Source organism: Chrysochloris asiatica, unplaced genomic scaffold, assembly GCF_000296735.1.
Source record: "Chrysochloris asiatica unplaced genomic scaffold, ChrAsi1.0 scaffold00107, whole genome shotgun sequence".
Taxonomy (NCBI): Eukaryota; Metazoa; Chordata; class Mammalia; order Afrosoricida; family Chrysochloridae; genus Chrysochloris; species Chrysochloris asiatica.
This window is the reverse complement of record NW_006408625.1, coordinates 2530763-2544549: the sequence shown is the minus strand read 5'-3', so window position 1 is coordinate 2544549 and position 13787 is coordinate 2530763. Positions and strand designations below refer to the sequence as shown.

Sequence of the window (13787 nt, the reverse complement as noted above, 5' to 3'; positions counted from 1 at the left end):
GACAAACAAGATTAAAAACTTGGAGCCCTTGGGTAGTGCAAATGATTGCTAACTGAAAGAAAGCTCACCAGCCACTCCTTAGAAACCCTATACGGGGTCACTATGGGATGGAACCGACTGGATGGCACTTAACAACAACAACAGAGATGCCTCAGATGAAAGACCTGGTTGTCTACTTCTGAAAACCCTACGGAGGCACAGTCTCACACACTTCTACTCTGAGTTGGAGTTGACTCCATGGTAAAGGGTGGTTTGTATTAAAAGTTTAGTGAAAACTAACCTTAGCAGAATATGTGAATTGACCTGAACGTCATTCCCAGAAGAAAAGCAAATAAACAAGAGAATACTCTGTCATTCCTCTCTTGGAGAATGAAATGGAAGCCAATTCAGCTGTGGCCACAGAAAACCTGAGGGAACTTTGCTTTCCTCATTTGTGTTTTTCTCTCTCTCTCTCTTTTCTTGGGAAGAGAGAAAAAGAGACTTTTGCTCAGTGAGCAGAGAGAAATGGCACAAGAGCACTTGTTTTGGTGTCTGGGAAAGTTAAAGACTAGATCGTGTTTCAAGTCGGTTCCAACCCATAGTGACCCTGTATAGGGTTTTCAAGGAGCAGTCGGTGAGCTTGAACTGCCAACCTGGTGGTTCAAAGTGACCTTGCAGTAGAGTTGAATTCTCCTGGAATCCAGATTTCTGGGGTCTTTGGAGTTGAGGTGACCATTCAGGTCATGCTACATTAAGTATAAAACAAAAAGAGAGAGCAGGGTCTCCTTTTGACCCTTGAGTCTTGAGAAAACCAGTTTCCTAACATCACCTTTCAGTCTAACAATAGTCTAGTAAGTAGTTTAATAAAGATCTTGCCTTGAGCTTTGGGCTCATTTGGAATTTATATGTAGTCAATTTTGAGAGACAGAAACTCCAGGGTCAACTGCAAGCTGTGCTTTAGGTTAAATTGTTTTTATGAAAACACTGTTCAGTCACTGTTTCCATGGCAATGCTGTTAAATTGGGATAGAAGAGTCTTTGAATGTTCTTTCATCTTTGGAAAACTTTGCCTTTCTAGTCAGAAGTGTTGTCTGGTTTTCAAATCGCATATGAAATAAACTTCAAAATAATTTATATGGTTGGCTTCATGTTTTTATTTTAGTAAATGTTGAGCAAACATGAGACAGGTGGGTGGAAGAGCTTAATTTTTTTTTTTTCCCTTTAACGTGCAGCTTAGGGATAAAAGGAAAGAGACAATGTGATATTTATGAGAATCTGAAAGAAGACACCCCGCTGTATCTTCAAGATGGATTTCAATATTGGTTTTATCACCATGGTTAACATTCTTGACAGCTGATCAGGAACCAGGCATGGTCCTATAGGTGCTATATTCCTGGGTTAGTTCTTACCACAACCCCATAGGCCAGATACAGTTACTAGTATCCCTCCCCCTGCTCCACCTTTCTTTCTGATCAAACAAAAGGGCGGAGAAGGTGAACAACTTGCTTGAAATCTCCCACTCAGTAACTATCAGAACAGAGACTCAAAACCAACTCTACCATTCATGACTCTTATTTTCTTAAGACTTGTTGGCTTAAAAAACAAAACACAACAAACAGTTGCCATCCAGATGACTCCTATTCCTGGCGACCCCATGAGAGTCAGAATAGAATTATGCTCCATCACGTTTTTAATGGATGATTTTTGGAAGACTAGACCCTACGATATGCACATGATACAACCTTGCTTGCTGAAAGTGAAGAGGACTTGAAGCACTTACTGAAGAAAACCCAAGACTACAACTTTCAGTATGGATTACACCTCAGCATAAAGAAAAAATATATAACTGGGCCAATAACAACAAGATAAATAGGGAAAATATTAAAGTTGTCAAGGAATTAACTTTACTTGGACGCACAGTCAATGCACATGAAAACAGCAGTCGAGAAGTCAAAATGAGGGATTGTATTGGGGAAATTTGTCACTTTGATGACTAAGATGTGCTTAACCCAATCCATGTTCTTTTCAGTTGCCTCACACACATATGAACGCTAGACAGTGAAAAATGAAGACTGAAGAATTGATTCATTTGAATTATGCTTTTGGTGAAGAATATTGAATATACCATGGGCTGCCATAAGACTGAACAAATCTGTCTTGGAAGAAGTACAGTCAGAATGCTCCTTAGAAGCTGGAATGGTGACACTTCATCTCGCTTACTTTGAACCTGTTATCCGGAGGGACTAATCCCTGGAGAAGGATTTTCTGCTTGGTACAGCAGAGGAAGACCCTCAATGAGATGGACTGACACTGTGGCTGCAACAATGGGCCCAAACATACCTTTCGTGGTGAGGTTTGATTCTGTTATACGTAGGGTTGCTATGCATCAGAACTGACTGGATGGTACCTAATGACAATAACAACAGATTGCTGGGCCTTCCTTCTGAGGTGCCTTTGGGTGGACTCCAACCACTAACTTTTCAGTTAGTAATAGAGAGTGTTAACCATTGCACCACGTGGGACTTCATTCTCCTACTTAACTAAAACCAAACCCCTGCCTTCAAGTTGATTCCTGCTCATGGTGGTGGTGGTGGTGGCTGTGTGCTGTGGAGTTACTTCTGACTCATAGAGATCCTGTACAGGATTTCCAAGGCTGTAAATCTAAATTTATGGAGGCAGAAAGCCTCATCATTCTCCTGCAGAATGGCTGGTAGATTCAAACTGTTGATTCCTGCTCATAGTGACTTTTTATAGGGTCTCTGAGACTATGAGTCTTTACAGGAGCAGATAGCCTCACCTTTCTTCTGTAGAGTGGCTGGTGGGTTTGAACCACTGACCTTGCAGTTAGCAGCCCAGAGCTTAACCCAGGACTACTTATCCACCTATTGTTAGGTGTTGTCAAGTTGGTTCCAACTCACAGCAATCCTGTGTACGTCACAACAAAACACTACCCAGTCCTGTGCTAACCACACGAATCATGTTTGAGTCCATTATTGCTACTGCTGTGTCTGTCCACCACTGTCAGTTTGTTGTGTTCAGTATGTTTTGCAATGGTGGTTTCTGTGCTGCTGTGACACTGGAAACTATGCCACCAGTATTTTAGAGACCAGCAGGGTCACCTGTGGGAGACAGGTTTCAGCTGAACATCCAGACTAAGACAGATGAGGGAGAAGGAGAGGCAGACCCTTCTCAAAAGTTAGCCGCTAAAAGCCTTATAAAAAACAGCAGGACATGTATCTATTGTTGTTGTAGTTGTTGTTAGGTGCCGTCTCATATGGAGTTGGTTCCGACTCAGCACATCCCTGTATATGGGTTTCGAAGAACGACTGATGAGTTTGAACCGCCGACCTTTTGGTTAACAGTCCAGTACTTTTCCCACAATGCCACTCCAGGACTCCTATTGTTGTTAAATATCGTAGAGTGGATTCCAACTCATAGTGATCGTGTATAGGGTTTCCATGGAGCAGCTGGTGGGTTTGAACTGCCTACCTTGTTGTTTCAGTCCAGTGCTGATCCTACAGTACCACACCAGGAGTCTGTAGAACTCCTATTAGAATACCTAAAATTAATAATAGTGACTGTACAAATGTTGGCAAGGATTTAGAGAAACTGGATCTCTCATATATTATTAGTGGAAACATAAAATAGCACAGTTTTAAAAATAATAGAACCTAATACATGTCTACCACATGACCTAAGAATCACACTCCTGGGTACATATCCCAGGATACTGTTAGTGTTGTGTGCCAAAGAGAAATGCCATTGGAGAAATGTTTAGGATTGTAAACAGGGGCCTTCAGTAGGGTGAAGCAGGGGCAAGGCCTCTAAAGGCAACGTGTGGAATGGTTGGGTTTGGGCCAAGTTACTAAGTTGCTCAGGCTCCAATTTCTTATCTATACAATGAAGATAATAATGCTATTGTGTAGGTTTCCTGGGGCTGTCATAAAAAATACCACAAATGGGGTGTGTTATAAGAACAGAAATGTGTTGTCTCACTGTTCTAGAGGAGACGAAGAGGTCAAATCAACATGTCAGCCTGGTCCCCTCTGAAATCTCTATGGGAAGATTGTTCCTTGTCTCTTCCAGTTCTGGTTGTCCCCAGTGTTTCTTGGCTTATAGAAGCATCTTCACATGGCTGTCCTTTCTCTGCCTGTCTCTCTTATAAGGACGCTGCTCAGATTGAATTAGGATACACTCTACTACAATATGAATTCATGTTATACTGATAACTTTGCCAAAGACCCTGTTTCCAAACAAGGTTCAGAATTACAGGGGGTTAGGACTCCAACACAACTTTCTGGCAGACACAATTCAATCCATCACATAACTATAAATATCAACCTCAGAGAACTGTTGAGGGAATAGAATAAATTTCTGAACAAAATCAGAGCTCAAATATCTTGGTTATTATTATAACAGCTTACTATTATTAGGAGGAGTTGTTGTTTTAGCACCTTAGAGTGCTCTTGTTTGTAGAATGTATACAGATGTGTGCAGAAAATAAGGAAAACATCCAAGAATGGCCTTTGCCATGGCTCAGTGATAGCCATTCATTAACACGGCAACTAATTTTGTCTGGAAGCATTTGCTACAGCTGGAAATTCTGAGAACTATACTTCCTTCAGTGGTGTAAGGAGATCTGAAGCCCAGGCCTCTGATAAAGGGTTCTGTCTAGAGACAACAACTGTACACAGGTTTCTCTGTTCTCTCCTGCAGACCACGGAGGATGAGCCCTCAGAAAAGGATGCCCTGCAGCCTGGACGCAATATTGTGGCTGCTGGTTATGCACTTTATGGAAGCGCAACCCTGGTGGCTCTTTCCACTGGGCAAGGAGTGGACCTCTTCATGCTTGACCCAGTAGGTACTGGATGTGGTGGCATTAACATTTTGATCTCCATCCACAGGTCTCTGGGTTCTAATTCCAATCCCCCAGGGCAATTTCCTGGTGTTAGGGACCAAAGAGTCAGAACGACTTTTATGGGCGCCAGTAGCATCATTGAAACACCTGAAGGACCACTGTCCAAGTAATGGTGTTTAGGGCTTATCTATAATCAGCCATGTCAACCCAGACCCTGCCTCTATAGAGTCTATGGTTCAAACATGTATTCAACACTTTTGGTTCATGGGCACGCCATGGCTTGAGAATCCCAACGTCATCTATTTTCAGATGGAAAAACAGGTTATTTAGAGCAGAGCCATCCAATAGAACTTTCTGTGATGGTGGACATCTCAGTCAGAGTTTTCTAGAGAAACAGAACCAGTGATATATAAATATGTGTGTCGTTGTTGTTGTTAGTGCTATGGAGTTGGTTCTGACTCATAGTAACCCTACATAAGATTTCCAAAGAGTTGACTGGTGGGTTTGATCTGTAGACTTTGTGGTTAGTAGTACAGTATTTTTCCTATAGTGCCATATCAGAACTCCGTAAATGCATGTTGTTGTTTTTGTCAAGTGACGTGGAGTTGGTTATGACTCATAGCAACTCTGTGTAAAGTTTCAGAGGAGTGCTTGGTAGGTTTGAACTGTCAACCTTGTTGTTAGTAGTCCAGGACTTATCCTAGAGTGCCACACCAGGACTCCATAAATAGTCATATATTTTTCAAGAGTTTTCTAGAGAACCAGAACCAGTGATGTATACATACATGTAGTCATATATATTTTCACAACACATCAATGATTTCACTATTCATCCACCCAAACTTCACCATAAATGTGATAGTTGTTCTTGCTTCACTTCTAACTGAATTCTGAAAAGGATTCTTTTCAAACTGATATTTTAACTTTCTTAGTGCCTCAAACTAGATCTTGTTTAGACATGCTATAACAAGTTAGTACAAGTTTATTTTATGTAAAATTATTTTGAAATCCAAACACAGTTTTTTCATAATGTGCATTTTCCATGAACTTTTTGAATACACCTCTTGTAACTTGGTTCTTTATATATAAATAACCTACAGCAATGGAGTGTATATTGCCAGTGGAAGCTATAAAGGAATAGAAAGAAAGCCTTTGACTCGCTTTTCTTATAATTATTTAACCTCTGCTTAAGATTCCCCTGTAGGCTCAATAATATTACTGCTATTTGTACAAACCATAAAACTTTCATTAGGCAGGTTCCAGAATGACTGTGGCAAACCCTTAGTTTCTTCCAACAGATCTACATCTTCTAGCACTTTCTGACAGAGACGTATGCTGTTAGATGTTTCCTGCTGTCTTTCTCCACTTTCTAGGCTCTTGGTGAATTTGTCCTGGTGGAAAAAGATGTCAAGATAAAGAAGAAAGGAAAGATTTACAGCCTCAATGAAGGATACGCCAAATACTTTGACTCTGCCACCACAGAATATGTGCAGAAAAAGAAATTTCCCCAGGTGAGTGAAGATAGCCAATGGGAGTAGTGGGAAATCTGCTACCTCCATGGGTTCCTGTTTGGGATGTGGCTTTGAAGACATGGCTGGAATGAAGTGGTGATGCTGCTTCTGGCTCTGGTGAGTCTGAGCATGGTGAACCCTTTTGTGGTTAACATTTAGCTACTGAAAGTAATGTTTCTCAATTAAGTTGTTTCAGGAGGAAATGTTTATGAAGAAGTCAGGGACCATGCTGAGTGAATTAAGTTCATCACAAAAAAACACATAAAATAAGTAGACTAAAGCAAGTGTATGGAGACGGAAGTCTGTGAGTGGTTACTAGTGGCAGGAAGAAGGGAGAGGGAAAGTACAGCCTAGGGAACAATGAGCCTCTGCTAAGGCAATTGGAAATTTTTGAGACTGGATAAGGGTGGTTGAACAACATGATGAACATAATCAATGTCTCCAAAACTGTACTTGTGAAGACTGTTGAAATGGCCCATGTTTTGTTACATATGCATATACAGAAGAAGAGGAGGAGGAGAAAGACAGGGACCATATTTTTTAAAGTCCTTGAGATCAGAACTGTGTTGGATAAACTATTTCTTGCAGGTTCTGGTCACACAGTTATATTTGCTTTTCATTTTGCTGCTGTTGAGAAGATTCACAGCAAAGCATACACTAACTACTTCAAATTTCTCCACGTATCATTTAATGACATAGGTTACGTTCTTCAAGTTGTGCAACCATTCTTGTCTTCCTTTTCTGAGTCATTCCTCTTCCATTAACATGAACTCACTGTCTCCTAAACTTCCTAGCACATGTTTCCAGTTGCTGTGGTCAGTTTGATCCCATACAGATCTTAAGAAAACACAATGCTCAAGGTAGACCATTTTTGATTAGCTAGCCTATTGTTTGAATTTAAGAAAACTTCAAGGGACATGTTTGGTTTAAGGTTTAAAGATGATCTCTGGGCAACAGTATTCAGGTGTTCTTCTACCCTTCATGGCTCCAAAAAGTCTAGAGTCCATTTGAATTTGAAATTCTGTTCTGCATTTTCCCTCTTTTGATTAGGATTCTTCTATGGAGTCTTTGATGAAAATGTTCAGTAAGGGTAATCACATACCATGCAGTTCTTCTGGTCTCATGGCAAGGAAGGCAGTTGATGAAGATAATTAGCCCTGCATTCCATATCCTCCTCCTATTCCTGACTTTTCTTTTCCCTCTGTTGATCCAGGTTTTTGTTGTTGTTGTTGTTGGTAAACGCTGTTGAGTTGGTTCTGATGCATAGCGATTATAGTGCCCTGGATGGCCACTTTCGAGCTTTTAAGATCCCAGACACTATGTAATGAACTAGAAGACAGAACAGAAACACTAAACATGTTATTAGGCCAATTAACTGGATCATGACCCTAAATCTTCAGTCTCCAAACCAAAAAACCAAATCCTATGATGTGTTTGGTTGTTACATAAAACAGCAACTACTCTTCCTTCCTTCCTTCCTTTCTTCCTTCCTTCCTTCCTGCCTTCCTTCCTTCCTGCCTTCCTGCCTTCCTGCCTTCCTTCCTTCTTTCCTTCCAGTCATTGTTATAAATATATTTATCTCTCACCTCTTGCTAATTCTACTTTCTACAGATATTCAATTTATTGATCAAAATTACAATAATCAGCTGTGCTTTCCCACCCTTAATCAATGTGATTTTTCCCATCACTATTAGTCTGCCTTTTTCCCTCCCTCCTACCTTGGTAACCACCAATCAACTTTGGTCTTTATACATTTACCTTTCCTGGTCTTTTTATATAAGAGAGGTCAGCCAATATTTGTCCTTTATTATTGGATTATTTCACTTAGCATGTGCTCAAGCGCCATACATACTGTAATGTGTATCAAGGCTTCATTTCTCCTACTGGCTAAGCAGTGTTTCATTGTATGTGTGCACCATATTTTGCTTATCCATTCATCTGTTGATGGGCAGTTAGGTTGTTTCCACTGTTTGGTTGTCATGAATAGTGCTGCATTGAATATTTGTGTCCGAATCTCTTTCTGAGTCCCTGCTTTCAAGTCTTTTAGATATACCCCTAGGAGTGGAACTGCTGAGTCATATGTGACACTGTGGGTTAATGCACTGGACTGCAAAGTCTGTTTGATCCACATGGTTGGCGGTTCAAGCTCACCAGCTGCTCCTCGGAAACCCTATAGAAGGGCTGTTATGGTTTAGAATCAATTTGATGGCACTTAACAACAACAATGATAATTCTAAGAAGCCCTGGTGAACTGTGGATTAGGCATTGAGGGCTGCTAATCACAAGGTCAGTGGTTCAAACCCACCAGTCAGTCACTTGGTGAGCAAAAGATGAAGCTGTCTGCTCCCTTAAAGTTTTGCCATCTCAGAAATCATTTATGGACTCATTATGAGTCAGAATCAACTCAATGACTGTGAGTGATTTTTGGTATGTTGTTGTTAGGTTCTGTCGAGTTGATTCTGACTCATAGTGACCTTGTGTTGGGTTCCTGAAGCTATAAATCTTTATTGGAGCAGAATGCCTCATTTTTCTCCCTTGCAGTGACTGATGCGTTTAAACTGCTGATCTTGTGGTAAGCAGGCCTTGCTTATTATCCCACACCATCACTAGCTCTATTTTTAGTTTTTTGAGGAATTGCCACACTATCTTCCATCCTTGCCAGTATTTGTTATTTTCTCTATGTGTGTGTTTTATCTTAGTCATCCTTTTGTTGTTAAGTGTCATTGAGTTGGTTCCAAAACCCAGTATAGGGTTTCCAAGGAGCGGCTTGTGGGTTTGTACCGCTGACATTTTGGTTAGCAGCCCAGTGCTTATCCTATAGCACCACACCAGGACTCTGCAGTAATCCTGTTGTTATTGTTAAGTGCCTTTGAATCGGTTCTGACTTGTATAGGGATTCCAAGGAGCAGCTCATGAATTTGAACTTCCGACCTTGCAGTTCAAACCAACCTTGGGGTCCAGTGCATTAAGCCACAGTGCCATGCCAGGACTCTATAGTCATCCTGGTGGGAGTGAAATGGTATCTCACTGAGGTTTTGATTTACACCTCTCTGATGGCTAGTGATGTTGAGAATATTTTCATGTCTTTGGTGACCATTTGATTGCTCTTGTTGGTAAACTGTCTATTCAAGCCATTTGGTCTTATATAGGAGATTTATGATTAGAGTTTTTGTCTTTTTGTTGTTGAAACTTAAGTTGTTGAAGTTTTTCCCCCACTTTTTTTTTTGCGAATTGAGTGAAGGCATACAGAGCAGATCATCAGTTTCACTTTCAACAAATTACATGCATTGATTCATTATTGTTGTTATTGTTGTTGTTAGGTGCCGCTGCGTCCTTACCAACTCATAGTGCACAACAGCATGAAACACAGCCAGACTTGTGCCATCCTCACAATCATTGTTAAGCTTGAGCCCATTGCAGCTGCCACTGTGCCAATCCATCTCACTGGAGGTATTCCACTCTTTCACTGACCTTCTACTTTACCAAGGACTGGTAGGTCACTTCTGACAATATGTCTAAAGTATAAGAGACTAGACTAGCCATCCTGCCTTCCAAGGAGCATTCTGGTTGTACTTCTTCCAACACAGATTTGTTTGTTCTTTTGGCAGTCCATGGTACTTTTAATATTCTCCTCCAACACCATAGCTCAAAAGCATCAATTCTACAGTCTTCCTTACTCACTGTCCAGCTTTCACATGCCTATGTGGCTATCAAAAACACCATGTATTGGGTCAGGCACATTTTATTCCCCAAACTAATATTGTTACTCTTGAACACTTTAAATAGGGCTTGTGTAGCAGATTTGCCTGATGCAACTTGTCGTTTGACTTCTTGACTGCTGCTTCCATGAGTGTTGATGGTTGATCCAAGCAAAATGAAGTCATTGACAACTTCAAACTTTTCTCCATTTATCATGATGTTAGTTATTGCTCCAGTGGTGATTTTTATTTGTTTATATTGAGATGCAACCCATAGCAAAGACTGTGGTCTTTCATCTTTATCACTAAGTATTTTAAGTCCTCTTTATCAACAAGCATGGTTGTATCATCAATATACCACAGGTTGTTAATAAATCTTCCTCCAATCCTGATGCCATGTTCGTCTTCATTTAATCCAGTTTCTCAGATTATTTGCTCAGCATACAGACTGAATAAGTCTGGTGAAAGAATACAACCCTGGCACACACCTTTCCTGATTTTAAATCATTTAGTGCCCCCTTGTTCTGTCAAGATCCATACAATCGAAAACCTTTGTGTAATCAATAAGGCACAGGTAAACAAACATCTTTCTGGTAATTTCCGCTTTCAGCCAGGATCCATCAAACGTCAACAATGATATCCTTCATTCCACATCCTCGTCTGACTCTGGCTTGAACCTCTGACAGTTTCCTCTCAATGTTTGGTTGCAGCTGGTTTTTAGTTATCTTTAGCAAACTTTTACTTGCATGTGATATTAATGATATTGTTTAGTGATTTCCACATTCTGTTGGGTCACCTCTCTTTGGAATATCACAGATATGGATCTCTTCCAATCGGTTGGCCTGGTCTTCCAAATTTCTTGCCACAGAAGAGCGAGTGCCTCCAGTGCCACATCAGTTTGTTGAAAGATTTCAATTTGTATTCGATCAATTCCTGGAGTCTTTTTCTTTCCCAATGGCTTCGGTGCACCTTGGTCTTCTTCCTTCAGTACCACTGACTCTTGATCATGTGCTACTTCTTGAAATGGTTGAACCTTGACCAATTATTTTTGGTACAGTGACCCTGTACCAAAGAAGCTTTCTGCATCATTCAGTATTTTGCTCATAGACTCCTTCATTATCTCAAGTCAAGGCTTTAATTTTTCCTTCAGTTCCCTGAGCTTGAGAAGTGCTGAGCATGTTATACTCCTGATTTTCTAATTCCACGTGTTTGCACATTTCATTATAATACGTGATTTTGTCTTCTTGAGATGCTCTTTGAAATTTTCTGTTTAGCTCTTTTACCTCCTCATTTCTTCCATTTGCTTTTGAATCTCTATGCTGAAGAGCAAGCGTCAGAGTCTCTTCTGACATCCATTTTGGCCTTTTCCTTGTTTCTTGTCTTCTTAATGACCTTTTGATTTCTTCCTGTATGATGTTCTTGACATCATCCCAAAACTCTTCTATTCTTAGGTCATTAGTTTCTAATGTCAAATCTCTTCTTGAGATGATCTCTAAATTCAGGTGGGTATGTTCAAGGTCATATTTTGACTCTAATAGACTTGCTTTAATTTTCTATAGCTTCAGTCTGAGCTTGTATATGAGTAATTGATGGGCTGTTCCACAGTCTGCCCCTGATCTTGTTTTGACTGATGATATGGAGCTTTTCCACTGTCTCTTTCCACAGAGGCAGTCAATTTGATTTCTGTGTATTCTACCTGGTGAGGTCCATGTGTATGGTCATCTTTTATGTTGTTTAAAAAAGGTATTTGTAATAATGAAGTCATTGACATTGCAAAATTCTATCATGCAATCTCTAGTATTGTTTCTATCACCAAGGCCATATTTTCCAACTACTCATTGTTTCCAACATTTGCATTCTGATCACCAGTAATTATCAGTACATCTTGGTTGCATGTTTGATGAATATCAGGCTGAAGAAGTGGGTAAAATTCTTCAATTTCATCATCACTGACTTTAGTGGTTGATACGTAAATTTGAATAGTAGTTGTATTAACTGGTCTTCCTTGTAGGTCCATGGATATTATCCTATTACAGACAGCATTATACTTCAAGATAAGTCTTGAAATGTTATTTTTGAAGATGAATGTGATGCCATTCCTCTTCAATTTTTCATTCCAGGCATAATAAACCAGATGATTATCAGATTCAAAATAGCTAATACTAACTAGTCCAGCTCAGCTCACTAATGCCTACAATATCAGTGTTTATGAATTCCATATCATTTCTGATAATTTCCAATTTTCCTAGGTTCATATTTCATACATCCCATGTTCTGATTATTCATAGATGTTCGCAGCTATTTCTCTTCATTTTGAGTTGTGCCCCATCAGCAAATGAAGGTCCTGAAAACTATACTCTTCATGGTGTCCCACATAACTCAGGCTTTCTTCAGATTTTTTCTCATTCTTTTTTCTGATGGTTTTCCTAGCATACTAGAGATTGAGAGATTTATCTTAAAGTTCAACAATATGGGCTTCCATTACTATGAACCCTTTTTGTCCTTTCAATATATTGTCCATTTTTGAAATCTTAATATTAATCTTCTGGATTTCTAATTGCAGGTTTTGTATTATTTCAAAATTTGCATTTCTTTTGTCTGCTTGTTCTGGCACTGTTTTCCTGAATTCTTCTAAATTTTTTCCTGTGTTCTCCTTGCTTTCCTTGATCTTTCTGTCAGTCCTTTGAAGGTACTTAAATACCATTTTTTAAAAATTCTTTTTCAGTTCATTCCATTATCTTTTTTCCCCCTCAGAAATGCTTTCTGTGTTTGTATCTTGGTCATTTGTTTGATCCATTCTCTTTTATTTCTTTATGTGAGCTGAAAGTGTCTGCTGTCTCTGGTCAGTGTGGAATTGTCATATTTGTAAAGACAAACAGTACAGTTGTTGGACCCAGAGGGGAGAAATCTCTGGTGGAGATGTGACAGCAGAGTTTCTGGCTCTAGATGAAGTTCCTATTGGCCTCAGTGTTATCTATGTTCAGGACACTCATTCTGGAAGCAGTTCATGGGGGCCCTTGATGTGTGGTATTGCAAGATAATGAATTGGACCACAAGTCCGTTTGAAGTGCAAGGTCGGAAATTCAAACCCACCAGTTGCTTCTTGGAAGCCGTAGACAGGACCAACTCTATGACACTTAAGAACAATAAAAATGCATATGGCTTCCAAAGATATGCTCCCCAGTTGATAGTTTGTCTTTTAATTTGGGGGGATAAAGTCTTCTGATGAACAAGTGTTTAATTTTTACTAGACCCCATTTATTTATTTTGTTTTTTATCATTTGTGCATCTGTTCTTATATAATCCATTGTTGAAATCTATGTCTGACAGTATTGGCCTTGCTTTTTTCTGCTAAGAAGATTTAAGACACACACTCAAAGTAAAAAACATAGAGTAAAATGGTCAAAGTAATCTTACTAGTGATTTCAGTGAATGTAAATAGACTAAATGTTCCAATTCAAAGGCAGAGATTGGCAGAATAGATATAAAAATTGATCCATCTAAATGAGATACCATGTCACACCAGCAATAATAGCAAAGATCAAAAAAGTAGAGAACAATAAATGTTGGTAAGGATGTAGAGAGACTGGGATGCTCCTGCATTGCTGGTGGGATTGCAAAATGGTCCAACCTCTCTGGAAAGCAATATGGTGCTTCCTCAGAAAGTTGTAAATAGAAATACCTTATGATCCAGCAATTCCTCTATTTGGTATTTCCCCACAAGAAATACGAGCCATAACAC

At 39.7% G+C, this 13787-nt stretch overlaps 1 protein-coding gene across 1 annotated transcript in view; it reads left to right on the top strand.

Moving 5' to 3' along the window:
* The window catches only part of FBP2 (fructose-1,6-bisphosphatase 2), a 94309-nt gene that overhangs the window by 16810 nt on the left and 63712 nt on the right, over nt 1–13787 (top strand). The window contains exons 4-5 of the mRNA XM_006867632.1: nt 4695–4835; nt 6210–6347. Of these exons, the coding sequence (XP_006867694.1) occupies nt 4695–4835; nt 6210–6347 (279 nt within the window). The remainder of the gene's footprint in view (nt 1–4694; nt 4836–6209; nt 6348–13787) is intronic.